Raw genomic sequence first — 20,811 nt, forward strand, 5'->3', positions numbered from 1 at the left:
CTATTCTATCTAACAAAGAGTTATATTATGTGTTGCAAACAAAAGCAGGATATCAGAGTTCAAGTTGGGGCCTTGGGCGGCAGCTGGTACTCATAAAATCATTTTATTATTTATGATGAAGCCCTAGCTTCATCATAAAATGGTTATGGTGGCTCGAATAAGCAGCAGTGCAACAGACTTCCCCAATTTCAATTTCAGCTCTGGCATCAAGTAGCCATGTGACTCTGGGCAAGCTACTTCATCTCCCTGGGGCTCTCATCTCTCATCTGTAAAATGGTGTATGAGTTTCCTATTACTGCTGTAACAAATTACCCAAAGCCAACTGATTCACAAGAGCACAAATTTGTTTTTTACAGTTCTGGAGGTCAGAAGTCTGAAATCAGTTTCACTGGGCAAAAAGCCAGGTGTCCGCAGGTTTGTATTTCTTCTAGAAACTCTAGGAGAGTATCCATTTCCCTGCCTTTTACCAATTCTAGAGCAGCATTCCTTGGCTGATGGCCCCTTCCTCCACCTGCAAAGTCAGCAGCATAGCATCTTCTCTTCTCTTATTTCTGCTCCATTCCTCACATCCTCTCTCTATGCCTCTGAGCCTCCTGCCTCCCTCCAATAAGGACCCTTGTGATTACATTGTGCCCACCCAGAATAATCCATGCTAATCTCCCCATCTCAAAGTCTTTAATCACATCTACAAAGTCCTTCGAACCACATAAGGTAATATATTCACAGGTTCCAGGGATTAGTACTGTTGGGGGACATGATCAAAAAAGACGTGACCACTAATCGACCCGTGAGCTGTTTCTGGGCACTCAGGGGCTCCTTAACCACCACCCCCCGCTCTGTCCTTGGACTGTGGGTTCCACTTGCCTTGCCCGCTCCCAGAGGCTGCTCCAAGGACAGAGCCTTGAGATGGTGATGATGCTGAGAACATCTACACAGTATATGTGACTCAGCCCAGTTGTCTTTACATAGACTTTTAAGATTTGGAGGTCAAGTGTGGGAACCTATTCCTCTCGCTGCCACCCAATCCAAGACAAGCCCCCTATGTAAGTTCCCTTTGCTATTATTAAAGTGACCACCTACCAACACCGTGTGGCTGCCTCTTCCGCCTGTCCCTGACCTCTGCCTACAGGGGCTGGTTTCAGATCACACCAGGAAAGCTCCTGAGAGAGGGTTGTGAACCTACAAGTACCTAAACATCCTTGGTGGGGGACGACCCATATTCATCCTACTAAAAATGGATATGATAATTTTATATACCTTGCAGGGTGGCTATGAAAAATGAATGAGGTAAATCACATAAGGCACTTGGCATGTATAAAATGCTTTGCAAAGCTGTTACGAAGACCAAGGTAAATCTGTAAATATTGATTTTTTTCAAGAAAGACAAAGAAAATAGCCAATTTACCACAGGAGGCATACTGAGAAGTTTTAAATTCAAATCAATGATTAGTGAGAGAAACTATGTGAGCTTCTCTCATTTTCTTCCTTATTGTGATCAATTAATGTATGCAAATCACATTTAACCTAAAGAGTTAAAAATTTAAGACATATTAGCTTTCTGTTAAATGAAATACCAGTTGAAAATCATGTTCTTAATGCCTTTAAATTACCTATCTCACTAAATGTCTCATTTTTTTCCCTCAAACAGGGGATCGAACATCTGAATCCCATTCTAGCAGCTGTACTCAACTTTCACTAACCTTTGAAACTGTGGTTATGGAGTAGAAGAGGGTTTCATTACGCCATGTGTTAGTAGGAACCCTTCTAGGTATAAGTGGTAGAAAGTCAACTCAAACTGTTTTTTAAAAGCAGGAAGTGGTAGTGGTGGGAATTAATGGCTTATGTAACTGGGTTTGATACTATACTGTGGCCACGGGGCTGAACTTTAGGAACAAAAGATTTACTCCCCTGCTGTCAGCACCTATAGCACCCATTGTCTCAGTGAAGACGGCCATCTTGTCCAAGAGCATTCAGAGTCATCGCAGCTTCAGATCTCCCCACACGGTTGCTGAGGCCTTACCGTGACCACACACTGATCATTCAATTTCCCCTTCTGCCCACTCCTGCTTTCTTATTTTTTCTTCCTTTCCATAGATGTTTACCTCCAAAGGCACTTTCTTTTTTAAATTAATTAATTAATTAATTAATTTATTTATTTATTTTTAAGATTTTATTTATTTATTTGAGAGAGAGAATGAGAGACAGAGAGCATGAGAGGGAGGAGGGTCAGAGGGAGAAGCAGACTCCCTGCTGAGCAGGGAGCCCGTTGCGGGACTCGATCCCAGGACTCCAGGATCATGACCTGAGCCGAAGGCAGTCGCTTAACCAACTGAGCCACCCAGGCGCCCCAAAGGCACTTTCTAATAAAAGTCCCAAACGCTAATCTCCAGCCTAGGAAACCCAGTCTATAGGAATAACTAAGATGTCCAAGTGTCTCAGGCAGATCAGACCTGAGAATTCAAACATTGTCATCGTATCTGTCTCCAAACCTCTCCAGCCTTCCCTAGCTTCTGATTTGATTTTGTGTTGGCATTCTTACGCAACTTCTTAGCACAAGATAATAGAGTCTATGGCAACTGCCAGCACCAAGATAGAAAAGCTTCACCCTCTGTACTCCAGAGTCCCTAATGACTCCTCCCTCAGGCAAAGAACTCTAAATGGCCTTCTTTGGGACGAGTGCACACCCCTGGGACAAATACTGTGTCCAGGGAGATGAAGTCCCCTCACTGGTCATACTTAGGCAAAGAAAGTGGAGCCACATAACTCATAGAAACATAGAGTGGGAGCATGGCAGTTCTTGAAAGAACAGCACACACAGCAGAGAAAAAAGGAACAGAAATCAAGGCGCCTGGGTGGCTCAGTCGGTTAAACATCGGACTTTGGCTCAGGTCATGATCTCAGAGTTGTGAGACCGAACCCCACGTCTAGCTCCCCACTGGGCGTCCAACCTGCTTAAGACTCTCTCTCTCCGTCTCCCTCTGCCCCTCCCCACCCTGTGCTCACCACCCCTGCCACCCGCTCTGTGCACATGCACGCGCTCACTCTCAAAAAAAAAAAGGGAACAGAAATCCATTTCTCCTCATCACCAGGAACAAAACACATTGGGAAACACATCTCTTCTTCAGCAATTTCACACCTACTTCTGGGAATAAATTAGAAGCCCAATTTAATTTGAAAAATCAAGAAGGAGTTATACCTTTCCTTGGGATGCACCGTCAGGGAATTTCCTGGAGACTTGGGTCTGCTTATTTCGTCTTTTTTCTCAGCCAGAAGTGTCTAGGATTTCAATCACATCTGAGGGTGTTACTCATGACTGCTTACTGGGAGGGTGAGTACTGCGTTCTATTTGCCACAGTCTGGCTTGACACCAAGAGCTTAGGAAACAGTGGAAGCCAAAGTGGCTGGGAGAAGATACAGAGATTCAATTTTCTTTATTCTCCATGTCCAGTCAATCCCAGTCAACCATTACTTGTTGCTTTTTTATCAAACCCTCTGTCTTTCCAAGAGCGGTGCACATTACAATGTACTTGAACAGTGTTCTCAAAAGGGAAAGTACTTTCCATAAAAGAAAGCTTTTACTTTTTTTTTTTTTGCAACTGATCTCTCTTCTTCCAGCTGTGAAACTGATTGAGGTCCTTAAGGCTCTCAAGAAATCTCTACTCACAGCCCTGTGATTACTTTTACAAGGGGGGACAAAAGCCATGGGAGGGAATGCTTGATTATCCACGGAAAATATTCTTTCTCTTTTGCATTTTCTCACAACTCATGGACGGAGGGGAAGAGAGTTGGAAAACGTTCAAGAAACAGGTTTATGTGAAACAAAGAGCATTATTTCTTAGTATATGAATATTCATGCTCCCCTTAGCATTGCCTCCCCAGCAGAGCACAGGCATCAGGAGGTCAGTGAGAAAATGTGGGAGAGGCTTGAAGATTCCGATGGGATAAAGGAAGATGAAGCAGCAGGCTGGGGGAAGAGAAGAGGGGGACCAGTGGAGAGGAGAAGATTTTGAAAAGTTTCACAGAGCTTGATGGAGCCGCCGTTTGCAGTACCCGCCCCTGACCCCCCACCCCTGTGGAGGAGCCTGAGCCGGGCAGAGACAGGGAGAGCAGATGTTTAAGCTGGTTTATTCCTCCTTGCCTCACTTCTTTAATTACATGAGAAAATGAGTACATGCCTCAATTACATTTTGTGTATCAGGCAAAGTCCAGTCTGAAAAACAAACTACATTTTATTTTATTTTATTTTATTTTTAAAGATTTTATTTATTTGCGAGAGAGAGAGAGAGAGAGAGTGTACAAGCAGGGGGGCAGGGGCAGTGGGAGAGGGAGAAGCAGGGAGCCGGATGTGGGGCTCGATCCCAGGACCCCAGGATCATGACCTGAACTGAAGGCAGACGCTTCACCGACTGAGCCCCCTGGGCGCCCCCAAAGCACCACATTTTAACACAGTGAATTTCATACTAGGAATTTGTTGTATGGCTGACGGGAAAGTGCAGAATCCCCACATGGTTGTGGAGGCAACATAAAGATGAACAACTACAGGAAGTGGTTACCACCCTCGGGGTTGGAGGGACACCGGAAGGAGGTGATATAGCTCAAGCCCAGAAGGCAGGGCCATCTGGTAGGGGCCAGAACTCCGGCGGCAGCGATGGTCAGCAGGAGCTCAAGCTCGAGAAGGAAAGGCTGACTGGTAGGAGCTGGAGCCTTCGTGGAAATGCAACCGCTTCCGAGATGCCACTTGAAGCAGAGAGCTGGGGGGAGAAACACCCTGGCTTCTCTCCTGCCCCTCATCCTCCTGTTGGGCTGACCACACCAGAAGCCAGAGGGCCAAGGAGCCTGGCAAATGCAATTCTCCCTGAAACGGAGCAGAGCAAGGAAAGGGTGGGGAGTAGATCTCAGTGCAAAGAGGCAAATAATGGGCACATGTTTTCATTGTCTAACTGTGTTTCTTTGAATTCACCTCTGTGTGGAATGGAACCATGAAGCTGTCTGTCCTTTACGTGGGTTACTCATGATCCAAGAGCAATGGAGAAGGTCACGGTTTAATACCTTTCCTTAAATATTAAGTGCAAAATAGTATTACTTTGCCAATTGTCCTAATTCTGTAGGCTGTCTCAAGTGGTTCATAAATAAACAACAACCAAAACGGTCCATGCTTCTCCTCTTGTTGATTCTCTCATTCCCATTTGGCCCTGCTAGTTCTGCTTTTACCTCTTCATTACCTATAGCTGTTGTACAACCACCCTTGTGTAATTTGTCAGCTTTCATCTCATACTGGGGTTACCATCCTACCCTTCTGTAGGTTACCTCCTACCCTTTCATGTCCTGAAGACAGAGTAGTAGTCAGGAAAAAAAAAAATATGCTAAATCTGGCTTTTGGCATCAGCCACATCTGATATACCTTTGTTTTGACCCTGTGTACATACCTAGCCTAAAGGATGTCATGTCTTCCTAGGAATACTATAGTCATCCAAACATTTTGCTGTATTTGTTATATTTTTATTTCCTGTAGTTGTATTTGGAGTGATTTTGGATGGGGTTGACACAGTTAGGCCTTTTTTTTTTTTTTTTTTTTTTCCTGGCATCTGGTTAGAAGTATAGCCAAAGTACTTGGATTTCAAATCCCAACTTTACTATTTCCTAATTGCATGACCGTGGCCAAGTAACGTAAGTGTTCTGGGTCTCAATTTCCTCATCTGTAAGTGTAATCATAGTAGTAGAAACTACTTTAGGGGCGCCTGGCTGGCTCAGTCGGTAGAGCATGTGACTCTTGATCTCGGGGTTGTGAGTTCAAGCCCCACATTGGATGTAAAGATTATTTAAAAATAAAATCTTTATGAATCGCTGAATTCTACTCCAGAAACGAATATTGCACTGTATGTTAACTAACAAAATTTAAATAAAAAATCAAAAAACCTTCTAAAAAAACTACTTTATAAGGGTTGAATTGTTAGAATCAAGTGAATTTATTTGTATACTGAATTTAATATATGTGTGTGTATGTGTTTACACAGACATATATGTATCAATTCTTAGATAAATATATATGTATGCACACACACATATGTATCTTAGAAAATTGGCACGATGTAAGCATGCTATAAATATCAACCATCATTATTGTTATTGTTCTTCTCAACAAGACTGTAAAATGCTGCTCAGCCTGTCAAAAGATATTTAATGATTTTTATCCAGCACGAAGTCATGGCTAGTTGAGTGACTTTTTACAAATTGCTATTTAGTAACTGATCAGTCAAAAAGTCAAGTCCATGTGTCAAATATATCCCATCATTGGACTGTTACTTGTCTCTCAGTTGTAGAAATTGGTTTCATTTCCTACTATGGTTAGTTATGATTAGATTATTACAGACCCTTTTTCTGCAGCTTTTTGTGGTTTAAAGATTTAAGGTTCTTATGGAAACAAGATTTTCAGTTGACCGATGATTAGCTAATTTCTGATAATAGAAAAGGAAACTGATTGCCCCAGGCTGCTGTTTTCATTTCCTCATGGGAAGAAGAAGCAGAGCAGAGAAGAAAAGCAGACACAAGGCATTGAACCTCCATCACCATGGGGAACTGGATTGAGAATGAGGGGCTCTCCATCTTTGTCGTTGTAAGTTCTCGAACTTGTCTGGGTTCTCCGGGAAACTAAAATAGGGCAAAACTTTTGTTTGTTTGTTTTGTTTCTTTAAGAAATTGTATTGAAACTGATTTACTGTGTGAACATACGTCTATCTGTAAACGGGACTGAGTGCACTCTTCCAAACTTATTAATGAAAAGAATGTATCTGGGGGCTCACTTCACCTACTCTATTTCTTGACTCTTTGGGAGTACTAAATCAGCCAGCATTTTGCAGAGGGGGTAGAAGACATTTCATGCTAATGATCTCCGAGTCTAAGTTGTTTATCAATATTTACTCAGAGGTAAATTCTCTACTTTTTATGTGCTTATTCCATTTAAAAATCGGCAATCCTAATTTTACACCATTTTCCAAATAACAGGTACAAAATTGGCTCATGTATGGGAAATGGCCTTTATTTCAGTGATTACAGCAAAAATAATTGAAGTTCTCAACTTTCTTTTTTAAAAAGTACTTTTTTTTTCCTCTGAGGTAAATTTGAGTTGTTTATGAGGTTTATAAAAATTCAAGGAAGGAAATTGAAATAAACTAGACTCATATATACAGTGGATATATTATATACATTATATATGACTATATATATAAATCAATCTAATCTATCTTGAGAAACAATTTTTGTAAGTAAAGATAGGGCTAATTTTCAAATAGATGTGTTAATCTCTTTAGTTTTTTACCATAACAAGGACCAACTATTAATTTAAGATGGCAGTCTCAGCAAAGCAATCATGGACAATTGGGAGGATAGAAATGTGATTTATAAATAACCTTTCCAAATAGCCAATGAAAGTATTGTACTGATGTTAAAAAGAACACCTATGAGTGGGGAATTTTTGAAAGAATTTATCATGAGGTCAAATTGAGTCTTAGAGTTGTAGACACAGAGAGGAATTGGGGGCGCAAATAAAAGAAAAATAAGAAATATTGTGTCATTAAAAAATTATGCCAAACCAACATTCTAATGCAACATAGAATACTGTTAACTTGATTTCTTACCACCATTTTGAAAACAGATTAGTCCTATAGAAAACAAGTTCATATTATGCTTTTGGCTCCTAGCACAGTTTTCCCCAGGAGATGACCTCCTCCTAAATTGCACACTCATATGCTTGACAGTAAAGACACAGTCTGGAAAGCAAGAGTAAGAATGACAAGGTTAGGGAATGGAGAAGTTGTTTTAATACCTTCTTCATAAAGAGATCGTTCTCAAGCACCTATGGACCTTTAATGGCGTTAAAGCACAAGTAAGAAAAGATCTTGATGTATGTGGTCAGTGCTTGGGATGAAATGAGCAGTCAAAAGGTAGAAGGGTCGCTTTAAAAAAAAAAAAAACCCTGCCCCTCACCCCCTCGTTCATGTTCAATAGTCCCTCTTTCAAACGTTAAGCAAAAGTTCCCAAATAGAATTAAAGGCTTGACGTTTTAGCTGATGTGACTCCCACTGGCTGGGGTGGGGTGCTGTGTGCTGGAGGAAGGTGACGGCACCCGTGAGACTAGAACACAGTGTCTTATTGGTGCGGGGGACCGTATAGTCACCTATTCCTTTCCCCTCTCTTTTCGAGAAGACTCACCTGCTACTAGTTAAGAAGAAAACAACAGAGGGGAGGGAGATTGTTAATGACCTGGCATCCTGGCCAGTAGTAGAACAATCATGGGGAACAACGCAAGGTGGACATGTCAATCACGAAGTGTAGTGGCACTGTTGTAGGCAAGAGCTGACTTGCAGCTGGTTACACCCAGATGTGTAACCACCTTTGTTGAAGGCTAGACTGGGGAAGTCCTGACCCTAGTCTGACTCCAATCTTGTGTGAAATCTACCGATTGAAATGTGGAAACTTCATGCAACTATTTCTCTTTTTGCAGCTGGTGTGGCTGGGGATGAACGTCTTCCTCTTTATCCATTTCTATGGGATATATTTCTCTAGACCTCAGTTCTATTACACTCGAAAACTTCTTGGGGTAAGTATAAGTTCCATCTCATGCAATATTGACTGGCTTACATTTCTAATCAAAGATTCTGGTTCATATTCCTTTCAACACTTTAAATAAATCTTCTGACCAACCCAAACGGCACCATCAGCCTCGCTCCCTCCCTTGCAACCCCCTGGGCAAGAGTCTTTAGGTCTTCCAGTGTGAGATAAACTAAAGTGTGTCAGGGAGTCCCAGCGGCATCCCTCCCATGCCAAGAACTACTGTGCCACTGTTTAGCTTAAAGAAGACATCTAATGCGAACCCTGGAATTGCAGGCAAAGTTGGAGATTGATCCAAGGGTGACACAAGTGGGACAAGTGAGACTTCCCATATTCTTTAAAGCATGTGATTCCTGATAACTTTTGTGAATGGAGAGCTCTGCTCCCAGGGACATGTAGTGAAATGACCTTCAGGAAATAAGCCTCTCCCTCAGATGGAGCCTTTGAGGAACTTGCCCAAGGGTCATATTCATTGACTAGGCCAGCAGAGTGAAGGCCCCCAACTTTCCCTGGATCCATTAGCATTCTTGATTTCCTTGAGCTGCCAGGACTCTGCTTCATGACAAATGAGAATAATTACAATGACAGCCGCCCCCACAGGATACCATTTGTTACATCATGCTGAAACCGTGAATTCATGACTTAACACTAATTATAATAGGTATCATATATCATCTGTATAAATAATTATAATACGTAATAATACTGCACTATTATAATTGTTGTTAACTAATTCCGGCTGATACTGAGAAGGGTGATTTCCCTCTGCTTTCCCCTCCAAAATATGCAACTTCTTTAGGCATTACAAAGAACAATTATAATGCCAAAGCATTACACGAGACCAACTTAAGTTACTGCTGAAGTGAGTCTGAGAATTAAGAAAATCTTCTTTAGAAAGCCCCAGTTTCTATACTGAACTCTAATTAATGATACACATGCTTAAGTATTTAGGATGGAAGTGAACTGATGCCTGCAATGCATCAAAAATAAGATGTATCTATGGATGGCTAGAGGGATGGGTAGATGGATGGGCAGCTATGTGATGGTGGAACCTGGGAGATGGGAAAACAGGTGTTCATTGTGACATTATTTCAAATTCTCTTTACGTTTGAAAATTTTCATAGTAAAATGTTGGGTTGGGAGAGAAGGGCCAAATTAAAACAAAGGATCCCAGCAGGCCCTCCAGGTAGACTCTCAGTTCTGAAGGATCTTCCTTCTCAGATAACTTGACGTCTCTGGGGGGCCTCATGCTGGGAACCCTGGAGAAGTGGTGGAAGGGTGTTCTGTGCTCATAGGAATTACCTGCTTCCTATCCCACATCTTCCAGTTTGCGCTGCCATTGGCCAGGGCCCCTGCAGCCTGCCTGAATTTCAACTGCATGCTGATTCTGCTGCCAGTCTGTCGAAATCTGCTCTCCTTCCTCAGGGGTTCCAGCGCGGTAAGAGCAAACATTTATAAAGCTGACGCTTCTCAAAATTTTCAAAGGACATCACACTAAATGTCCTTTCTAAGGAAAAGCGGACTAATGGAGTGTGAGGATTCCAACCTCTGTCCAATATTCACAAGCCAAGGGATGCCTGATTCTCCATTTTATTTGCATATTAGTTGTTGATGGAGCTCCCTGAGACAACTGTTTAACTTGGAACAGACATTTAAAAAAAAAACCAAAAAACCAAAAAAACAATCAACCTACACCTCAAGAAGAGCCATAAAACACTTGTGCGTGTGCATGTGCACGCGCCCACACACACACGCCAGACATACATAATATAATATATTATGGACTTTATGAGGCTGACATGGGATTTGGGAATTAATCCTACAGTGCCATGTTTTTCAAAATTTTTAAGTCAGAGAAAATTCTCTTCGTGGCTAACATCCCAAGCAGGTAGAATCAAGGAGCGATGAGTCACAGTATAATGACGGTAACTAAGAGGTATTGAGTCCGTGGAATTGAGGAGTTCAGAGATTTCTAAATGCCCAGGGCGGTTTTTTTAACCCTCATTTCAACAATTTGGTGAGCCCCTAAATGTACTCTGCTAGAAGAAAAAAAAGATTATATAAGAAACTTTGTAACCTAGGGTATATGAATTTCTTATTGTTGTTATCATACAAAGATGAAAAACAAGGAATTTAGAATCTACTTAGATCTATGTACTCAAATAAATATGATAAAACAAAATCTGATGGGTCCCGCAGAACATTAGAAATAAGGGGCTATGGGGAGAATCAAAGAAGGAGGGATTGGGAATGAAGGTGGGGCAGGGAATGAAGAAAGGCTTCTTCGAAATATGGGCATGTAAGGATCAAACAAGCCACTAGGAGATGTAAATAAGAGAGAAAGACATTCTACATGGAGAAAATGGAATGGGCCAACGCAAAGAAGATAGTAAGGAAATGACATTCTTGAAAGCCCCTTAGGAGCATGACACTTGGCTTCTGTTGGGATTTGTTTGCAGTTCCTGATCCCACCCAAGAGGGTAGCTTGGAAAAGTTAGGGATTGATGTCTTGGTGAGACCCATTCTACTGGATCATGAGTAACGACTAGCGTTTGTTTTTCCTCTTAATACAATGTGTGTCTGATATTAACCAGACTTAAAAAATCTATTAAGTAGAGATAATTTATAGAGGAGAGCAATGACAATCTACTTTGATGGGGACGTGGGGATTGTAAAGGGCAGGTGTCTGAGGTAAGGCTTTGCTGGTAAACTAGGACTTAAATGTATAGCTGAGAAGTTAATACTTAATTTGGCAATCACGGAATATTTGGGGGAAGGGAAGTGATCCAAACTGTCAATAACAAGTAGAATTTGCCTTGAACTCTGCCTTATTTTTCCTTATCTTACTAAATTTACTAGTTGATTTACGAATACAGGATTAGTGGGATACAATTAACAGTAGACACTGACTACAAGGGTTTCTAAATCATCTTCTCAGTCTAAGAAACCACGGAGGTAAAATTCCATTTGATTTAAAGTTTTAGCAACGAGCCGCCTGTAAAGTACAGGGCCTGGCGTACTCTAGGTGCCCAGTGAACACTGGCTAAATGAAGCTCATGTACTGTAACTTTTTGTTTTTAGGAAGGCACGATTCATTTTTTTGGCCTTCCCCCCCATGCCCTGTTTGAATACTTTCTATTTAGAGGAAGTAAACCCTGAGAAACAGGCAGCGTTTTCACCAGGATGGCCAGTTAAGAAATCCTTGTTACCGCCCAGGCCCAAATTGCACTGCCATTGAGCTGCCATGCCCGGTGAAAAGCACATGTTGTAATGGCCGCTTTCAGGCTTCCTGTGGCCCAGGAGGGAAGATCTTCATGAAGGTCTTCAAAGGCAGGGACGAAATAAGGCTGCTCTTCAAATTGCAGAGAAGCTCTGAAAATCGGAGAGATCCGGGCGCCTGGGTGGCTCAGTTGGTTAAGCGACTGCCTTCGGCTCAGGTCATGATCCTGGAGTCCCGGGATCGAGTCCCGCATCGGGCTCCCTGCTCGGCAGGGAGTCTGCTTCTCCCTCTGACCCTCCTCCCTCTCATGCTCTCTCTCATTCTCTCTCTCTCAAATAAATAAATAAATAAATAAAAATCGGGGAGATCCGTATGTAAGAGAATATATTTTTAAAAATTAGCAGAAAGCAACATTCTTTTAGAGACCAGGAGTGTCCTTCCTTCCATGTTTCCCAACCTGAAATGTGAACTTGGCAAACGAAACTTCTTTTCTGATTGGAATTAAAATGAGTGACCATGCTGTGACCAATGTTGGAAATCCAAATAGCTGTCCCCTACTGAGTCTTCATAGAGCTCACCTCATAAAAGCTGCACATCAAGTCAGTGATATGGGGATGAAATGAAATGGCAATGTTGGAATTCAAACCCGGCTCTTTGTGCCCCCAGAGCCCATTCACTTTCCTACGTGCCACCTACACTCAAAACTGTCTTCTTGTCACATGACGGTCTTAAAAAGTCCATCATATATGTGAAGGCTGGAGCATCCTGAATAGCCTAGGCCCGAAATGGCAAGATTGTTGTAACTTCAAGGATTTGTTAGTAGGTTGCAAACTACACAGTCACAGAACGTCCATTCAATTTCTAGTGGTCTTAATCAGTTAGACTTTGCTTTATAATCCTTCTGATTGTTTGGAGAAGTAAAGCCCCAGTATTGGCCCACCCTGGGGAAAGTAAAGGTAAAGGCTCTCAGCCTGCTTTGTTGAGGAGAATGGGGAAGGATGGGGCCTAGCATGCAGAAGTCCCTAAGGAAGCCTTAATAATCCCACCTTGCCGTGCAGAAACTAAATTCTAATCGGATGGGAGTCCTAGTCTTCAGATCAGAAAGAAAAAAGAAGGTGAGAGAGTCAGCTCTTATCTGTAACCTTATATAGTCTGAGAGTCAGAGACCCTCACTGTGGCTCTGTGTCTAACCACATGGTCTAGGGAAGTCTCTTGGACTTCCTGTCTCACGGTTTGTTTTTTTTTTCTTTTTAGCTGAAAAGCAGGTGAGACAATGCAACTGTAAGAATGAATATAACATTCCAAAAGTATATTAATTGACTAAGCTGTCAACTGCTGAGTTGTCAGTCAACAAACATTTGGTTGAGTGCCAGCTATATGCTAAGTACTGGGGACGCATGGTGAGTAAAGAGTAACATATGGATGGGCCATGAACTCAAGGAGCTTAGAGTTCTATGGAAGAGATAGAGAAGAAACATGCGAATTCAAAGTTACAAACAGTGCTATACAAATAAACTGATGTTCTTATTTATCACCTATCCTACTGCCATCAGGTTTGGACATTACTGTCAGCTTCTTTGCCTGAGTTCTATAGATTCAAGGGTGGCTTTTGTAATTTCTCCCAAATTGCATATAAACATCTAATTTAAGTGAGTTCATGGCATGTGTAGTGAGACCAGGTGTACATAAAATAGAACTTTTAAGTTTCTGTATTGGTCATGTTATAGAAACTCATGTTTACCCCATTAAATATGCACTCCTTTTTAGTTCCATTTCTAACTTGAAAAAAAAAATATTTTTTCAGGGCACCTGGGTGGCTCAGTGGATTGAGTGTCCAACTCTTGATTTCAGCTCAGGGCATGATCCCAGGACCCTCCCTGCTCAGCGAGGAGTCTGCTTGTCCCCTCTCCCTCTGCCCCTCCCCCCACTCTCCCTCTCTCTCTTTCTCAAATAAATAAAATCTTTACCTTAAAAAATTTTTTTTTCTCTCTTGCAGTTTAAATGCAGCGTAGAAATTTGCTGAGATTACTCAATAATAATAATAATAATAATAGCTTAGTGAGATTGGGCTAGGCTCGAGGTGACAGTAACAGAGAAACTTCCCTTTAGAAGTCAATGGCAAAAGGGGTAGTTCAGTGAGGAAGCCATGGGACATGATGGTAGCTTGGGTAATTAGGAGGTAGCTGGCGATAATCCAGAAGGGACTCAAAAGCATAAAAATGGTATCTGTGTGATGAGGAGCAAGCCCTGGGCAGTCAGAGGCAGCAAAGCCCTTCCTTCCCACACCACCAGCCAGCGGGCTTGTTCCCATTTCAGGAAATGGTGAGGAGATTGTATTTGGAAGCCCCATATAAACATGACTTGTGACTTCTCTTTGGATTTTTTTGCGGGGGGCCATCCTGAGCATATCCTAGAGGGCAACTGGGAAAAACTAGGGATTGGTGCCTTGGTGAGATCCATTCCAATGACCCACTGGTAACTAATGGCCTCTGTTTTTCCTTTTTATGAGATGTGTGAGTTTCATATCAACTAGCTTTTTAAAAAAAACCTACCTATTAAATTCAGAGTATTACAAATGGACCTTTTATTTCTCAAGCACATCTCTCCATTGTTCTGGCATTCAATTTCTTTTTCTCTAACACTCTGCTGCTCAAGCTGATGGGGGCATCAGAATCTGTTGTTCCATATTTTTGATGATCTATATTGATGATGATAAGGGTAGAACTATGGAAACACTGTAGAGGCCACATCAAAACCGTATTTTTTTTCTTGAAATTCAGCATGGGGAGCTAAGACATACTAGCTGAAGAGTTAAATAATGATACAAAAAAACACTCAAATATTTATTAAACACCTCTTAGTGAATCTATAAAACAGACCTATGAGAGAAGAACTATGATAAATACATAGGTAAGGAAGTTAGAAACTGAGCATATTGTTCAACGTCACACAGCTAGGTGGTCGGGCTGAGATCCAACACATGTATATCTGATGGCAAGTTTTGCAGAACTTGCCCTCTGAAATGTAATTCAGCACTGATTTCTGATCCTACTGTTCCCATTCTCTCAGTCTTAGGACTCCAATTGTATTCCATCACTCCAATAAGGACTATATTAATTATCTGTTGCTGTGTGAGAAATTTCCACAAATTAAGTGGCTTAAAACAACCCCAATTTATTAGCTCTCAGTTCTGCCAGTGAGAAGTCCAGCATCCTGTGTTTGGTTGGGTTCTCTGCTCAGCATATTACAAGGCTGAAGTCAAGGTGCCAACTGGGCTGAATTCTCAAATGGAAACTCTGGGTAAAAATCTTCCAAACTCATTCTTGTTGGCAAAAATCAGTTCCTTGCAGTTGTGGGACTGAGGTTCCTGTCTCCTTGCTGACAGCCATTCAGGGGCTGCTCTCAGATCCTGACAGTCCCTGTATTCCTTCCATGTGGCCTCCTCCATGTTCAAGCCAGCAACATTGCAGCAAATACTTCCCGTGCCTTGAATCTCTGAGTTCTTCTGTCTCTGAGTTCTGGACCCAGATTTAAAGGGCCATGTGATTGGCTCAGGCCCACCCAGATAAACTTTCTCTTAAGGTCAATTTGGGACTTTTGTTACCTCTGTAAAATGCCTTTTGCCATATAATGTAACAAACTCATAGGAGTGACATCCCATCACATTCACAGGTCAGGTCCCACCCCCACTCAAAGGGAGGAGATTATATAAGGTCATTGGGGATCACCTTTGAATTCTGCCTACCACAGGGACTCCAAGAAACTATGGAGGAACCTAGCAATTGGGAAACAGGAAAAAGATATTTCCTTAAAATTGTAAAGAATACAAAGTAGTAAAACAATGTACAGCACTTGAAATAAACAGAAAAGGCGACAAGGCTGTATAAGAAACCAAAGACAACTTTTCATCAACAGAAATGTAAGCTAAGTGATTTCAAATAGGAAACCCTTATTTTGAGAACCTGAGTCACTGCCCATGTCCACCAGTGGACACTTAGCTGTAGCTGATGCTGTTGGTGTTTCACTCATGTTCCCTCCACACTTACGGTTCTACAGCACATGGGGTAGCTGCCTTCTGCAAGCCCTACTCATTCTCTGCCTGAGGATTTTCTTTCAGCCCTCTCCTGGGGCAAGCCTGAAATGCCAGGGAGTTGATGCCCTGGGACCAGCCCTTGGCCTGTGACAGATGGGAGTCGGGGGATGAATTCCTAAGCTTTCTAACCGCTCAGGTAAAAAAAAGAAAAGAAAGAAAAGAAAAGAAAGGAAGGAAGGAAGGAAGGAAGGAAGAAAGGAAGAAAGAAAGAAAGAAAGAAAGAAAGAAAGAAAGAAAGAAAGAAAGAAAGAAAGAAAGAAAGAAAGAAAGAAAGAAAGAAAGAAAGAAAGAAAGAAAAGAAAAGAAAAGAAAACCTCTGGAGCATTTTCTATATCTCTCAGAGTCCTCTAATCAAAGAGACCATGGTATGGTATGATATGATATGATATGATATGATATGATATGATATGATATGATACATGATAGTGGTAGCTGATCTGATAATACACCCTTCATTCGTAGCCTTCTCTTCCCAATCTCACTTCCCCTGACCTTGTTTTCTGTGATCACCTTGCAGTTGACTTAAATTCTTGTCTTGGGTTTTTTTTTTAGACATGTAGAATAATAGTGACTATATCTTTGCATTTGGTTTGATGGAAAAGGGTATGAACCTTAAAGACAAATAGACTTGGATCCCAGCCAATGTGAGATTTAGCTTTAATTTTTTTAATCTGTAAAATGAGGACAATAATCCTTATCACATTGTCACTGAATGAGGTAATGATTATGGCTAAACTGCCTGGCTCACAGAAAGCACTCAATAAAGTCTAATTCTTTCTTCCTTTCTCTGGAATCCTCTGTGTCTTCCTCACTAGTAGTATTTCTGCAGTCCCGGGAATCTGCTCTCATGGTCCCATGCTCTCTGTAGATGTAGCTAACCCAGAGATAGTAGAGTAAGCACAATTCTCCACACAACTACATTTTTTTCTATAAAATCAGAACATGTTATTAAAAATAACTAAGCCATGGGGCCCCTGGGTGGCTCAGTCGGTTAAGCATCTGACTCTTGATCTCAGCTCAGGTCTCGATTTCAGGGTCGTGAGTTCAAGCCCCATGTTGGGCTCCATGATGGGCATGGAGCCTATTTAAAAAAATAATAAGTAAGTCAAATATTAAACACCCTTAGATTAAATTGAATATGTTTAGAACCAGATACTTATAATACCTAAGATTTTTTTTTTTTTTGGCACTTGGCTCTCCTTAACAGTTGTCTGTATCTTGCAGCCAGAGCAAGCATTTGACCAGGTTTCAGGAGGACAAAGCTTTGATTCAACCATAAAGCACAGTTTGTGTTTTTTCTACTTTGGGCATTGACCTGAATCAAGATTCAAATCCAAATCTTCCTCCCCCCACCACTTATTTGTTTATTTATTTATTTATTTTGTGTTATTATGTTCAATTAGCCAGCAAAATCCACATCTTCTAACATGTATCAGGACAGTCACACTTGAGTACTGACCAAAATACTATTTTTAATGTCAAGGTAATCATAAAAGGTATGAAAACATCAGAATATTGATACTCTGGCATCAGATAGCCTGTATTTAAATCCCAACTCTGCCGCTTATTAACTATGTGACCTAAGGCAGGGGTAACCTCTCCACTTGTTTCTCCCTAACCTGTTATACAGTGATAATAATGGTACCTCCCTGCTAAGATTGATGCAAAAATAAAGAGTCAGAATGCATATAAAACACTTAAAACAGCTCCTTGCAGAAGCTCTTTGTAAATATTAGCTATTGTTCTTTTTGCCATTAATATTTGGTTAATGGTATCTCCTTGCGATGTTGTCTCTGTCAACAGAGGCGGGTGGACAATTTTTTCTCCTTGCACAGTGTAGGTCTTAGAAGGGTGTTGTTCTAAAACTATTCACTTGTTCTAGAACTGTTCACTTGTCTGTGTCCCCATTAGACTTTCAGGGTCATGTGAAATGCATACAGCTTTCCTATTACAATGTTAGTGTCCCTAGGAGAGCTGACTCTTGAATCTCTCACCTAACACTTAACTTACTGGTTGACATCCTCACAAGGATGAGCCTTTGCTAACTGCCCAGCGTGGGACTGTGAGGGAGCTTACACACATTCTGGGGTGGGGAAAAGTGATGGAGAAGACACAGAGACAGAGCTTCCCTCCTTCAGGTCCAGGTAAAATATGCAGAAACTGGTTGTAGGGACCTGACATTTAATGTTCAACAAACTTCTTTGGGCTTCTTGGTTTGAGCTGGTTGTGCATGCGTGTGGTTACTGCAGGAACCTGTCAGGTAGGCCACTCACTGTTTGACCTTGGGAAGATGACTACAAGTATCTGAGCCTCGGTTTTCTCATCTGTCGAATGCATAGAATGACACTGTTTTTAGGGTGGTTATGACAATTAAATGAGGTGACACGTATCTACTGCCTGGCACACAGAAAACCTTCTTGTTAACAATTACTACTTTGTTCTTTTCTCCTTAATCAAAGTGCTGTTCCACAAGAATTCGAAGACAACTGGACAGGAACCTCACTTTTCATAAAATGGTGGCATGGATGATTGCACTTCACACTGGTAAGTTTATTAAGATATTTGAGATTGCAAAGAAAACGTGGAACCAGAGAGTTCCCTCTATTCCTAGATTGCTTTTATTTTTAGAGGAGATCAGCATTTTTAGGTAGATTAGGTGGTGATTGGATATGTTGTATTTTTTAATTTATTTTTTTAATTGAAGTATACTTAACATACAATATTATATTGGTTTCAGGTGTACAACATAGTGATTCGACAATGACATACATTATAAAATGCTCACCATGATAAATGTAGTTACCGTCTGTCACCACACAAAGTTAGTACAGTATTATTGGCTATATTCCCTATGCTGTATTTTACATCCCTGTGAGTTATTTGTTTTATAACTGGAAGTTTATATCTCTTAATCTCCTTTACCTATTTTGCCCATCCCCTCACCCCCAACCCCTCTGGCAACCATCAGTTTGTTCTCTGTATTTATGAGTCTGTTTCTGTCTTGTTTGGTTTGGTAGGTTTGGTTTTTAGATTCTACATATAAGTGAAACCATATGGTATTTGTCTTTCTCTGTCTGATTTATTTCATGTAGCATAATACCCTCTAGGTCCATCCATGCTGTAGCAAATGGCAAGGTTTCATTCTTTTTTATGGCTGAGTAATACTCAATTTTGTGTGTGTATATATATATATATACACACACACACACAATTATACAATATATATATTATATACCACTTCTTCTTTATCCATTCACCTATGGATGGACACTTAGGTTGCTTCCATATCTTGGCTATTGTAAATAATGCTGCTATAAACATGGGGATGCATATATCTTTTTTTCAAATTAGTGTTTTCATTTTCTTTGGGTAGAATTATTGGATTGTATGGTATTTCTTTTTTTAGTTTTTTGGGGCAGCTCCATTGTGTTTTCCATAGTGGCTGCACCAATTTACATTCCCAGCAAGATATGTTGTACTTTTCGAATGAATTCTGTTAAAAAATATTCACCATTCTTTCTTCCATCCCAATATTAGGGTTTATTCCTTCAAGTCTTAAAACTTTTTTATCTTGGGCTCTTCTGACAAAATCTGAGTGTCTTCACCCTTTTCCATGCTTTTTAATATAAAAAAAGTTAGTCCACAACTGAGAGCTTTTATTTATCCATTAAAAAAAATACTAAGGTTGAACATGTAGATTTGTGGATTTCTTGCAGTAACCCTAAGATAGGATATCTTCTCAACTTACAGGTTGTGGTTCTTGCCACAACCCATAAGTTGAAAAGATACCTTATTTTAAGGGTAAGATAGCCCTTATCAGCTAAGCGTGTTCTTTATTTATTATTGTTATTATATATCTAACAGGTATACATATGTATATATGTATTCTATATTATGTGTTATTATTATAATAATTAAAGTGGCGGTGTTGGCACAAGGGATGTATCTGGGACCATTATCAAATCTTCACTAATTCACTTAACAAATAAGTGATGTGCCGGGCAATAGGCATGCACACAGGCACAGTGATGAACAAAAGAGATTTTTATTCTGCCCTTAAAGAATTTCCCCATAATTTGAGTAAAATAGGCTTAGATTGCAGGTGTTTAACTGGGTTTCTCTTCTATTAGTAGATTGTGCAGGCTTTCTGAGCTGTGGCAAACAAAATGGTTCAAAAGCAAAATGCATGATAAAATCTTATTAGAAAGCAACATAGCGTAATGATTAGGAGCAAAGATTTGAGCACCAGATTGCTTGGATTCGATTCTTAACTCTGCTGCTTCCTAGCTTGGTGATCTTGGGCAAGATATTAAAGCAATCTATGCCCCAGTTTCCTCATCTGTAAGATGAGATGATACTAATAGTATAAGGATTAATTATAAAGCACTTATAACAGTTCTTGAAACCCAGTAAGTTGTATGTAAGTGCTTGTTACGTAAGGAATGCAATTTTCAAGAAGATATTCACTCTTGTGGCCATTGGCTTATATCAGTTCGATAAAATGTTATCTCTCTGGAGTAATGTCAGAGTCAGGTGAATGGGCCAGCCAAAGGCATACATTATTATATGAGAGTCTTCTTGTTTGAGCACAAATATATCAGGGGGAGAGAAACAATGAGAGCACACCTAAATATCCTCAGAGACCAAGGTTATTTTGTAGAAGCTCAGAACTTGATTGGATCTTTAGGATAATGTCGTTTAACATCTGCATTTTACAAATGAGGAAACCAAGACCAGAGAGGTCAAGTGATTTGCGTATGATCACAAAACTAGAGAATAGCTTACCCACTAGAGTTCGAGTCTTGCCTCTCTGGCCTGGAGACCCAGTTCTTGTTTCTAAGTGTCCTGGGCCATCCCTGTGTCTCCCTGTATCTTATCATAGAGTCGGGGG

At 40.8% G+C, this 20,811-nt stretch overlaps 1 protein-coding gene across 1 annotated transcript in view; it reads left to right on the forward strand.

Moving 5' to 3' along the window:
- The first annotated feature begins 6,405 nt into the window (after positions 1-6,405).
- LOC118009146 (cytochrome b-245 heavy chain) overlaps positions 6,406-20,811 on the forward strand; it is a 34,848-nt gene continuing 20,442 nt past the window's right edge. Inside the window, exons 1-4 of the mRNA XM_035002948.1 lie at positions 6,406-6,613; positions 8,501-8,596; positions 9,935-10,045; positions 18,380-18,464. Coding sequence (XP_034858839.1) covers positions 6,569-6,613; positions 8,501-8,596; positions 9,935-10,045; positions 18,380-18,464 — 337 coding nt within the window. The 5' untranslated portion in view covers positions 6,406-6,568. The remainder of the gene's footprint in view (positions 6,614-8,500; positions 8,597-9,934; positions 10,046-18,379; positions 18,465-20,811) is intronic.

Source organism: Mirounga leonina, unplaced genomic scaffold (assembly GCF_011800145.1).
Source record: "Mirounga leonina isolate KUSES-001 unplaced genomic scaffold, KU_Mleo_1.0 Mir_101609, whole genome shotgun sequence".
Taxonomy (NCBI): domain Eukaryota; kingdom Metazoa; phylum Chordata; class Mammalia; order Carnivora; family Phocidae; genus Mirounga; species Mirounga leonina.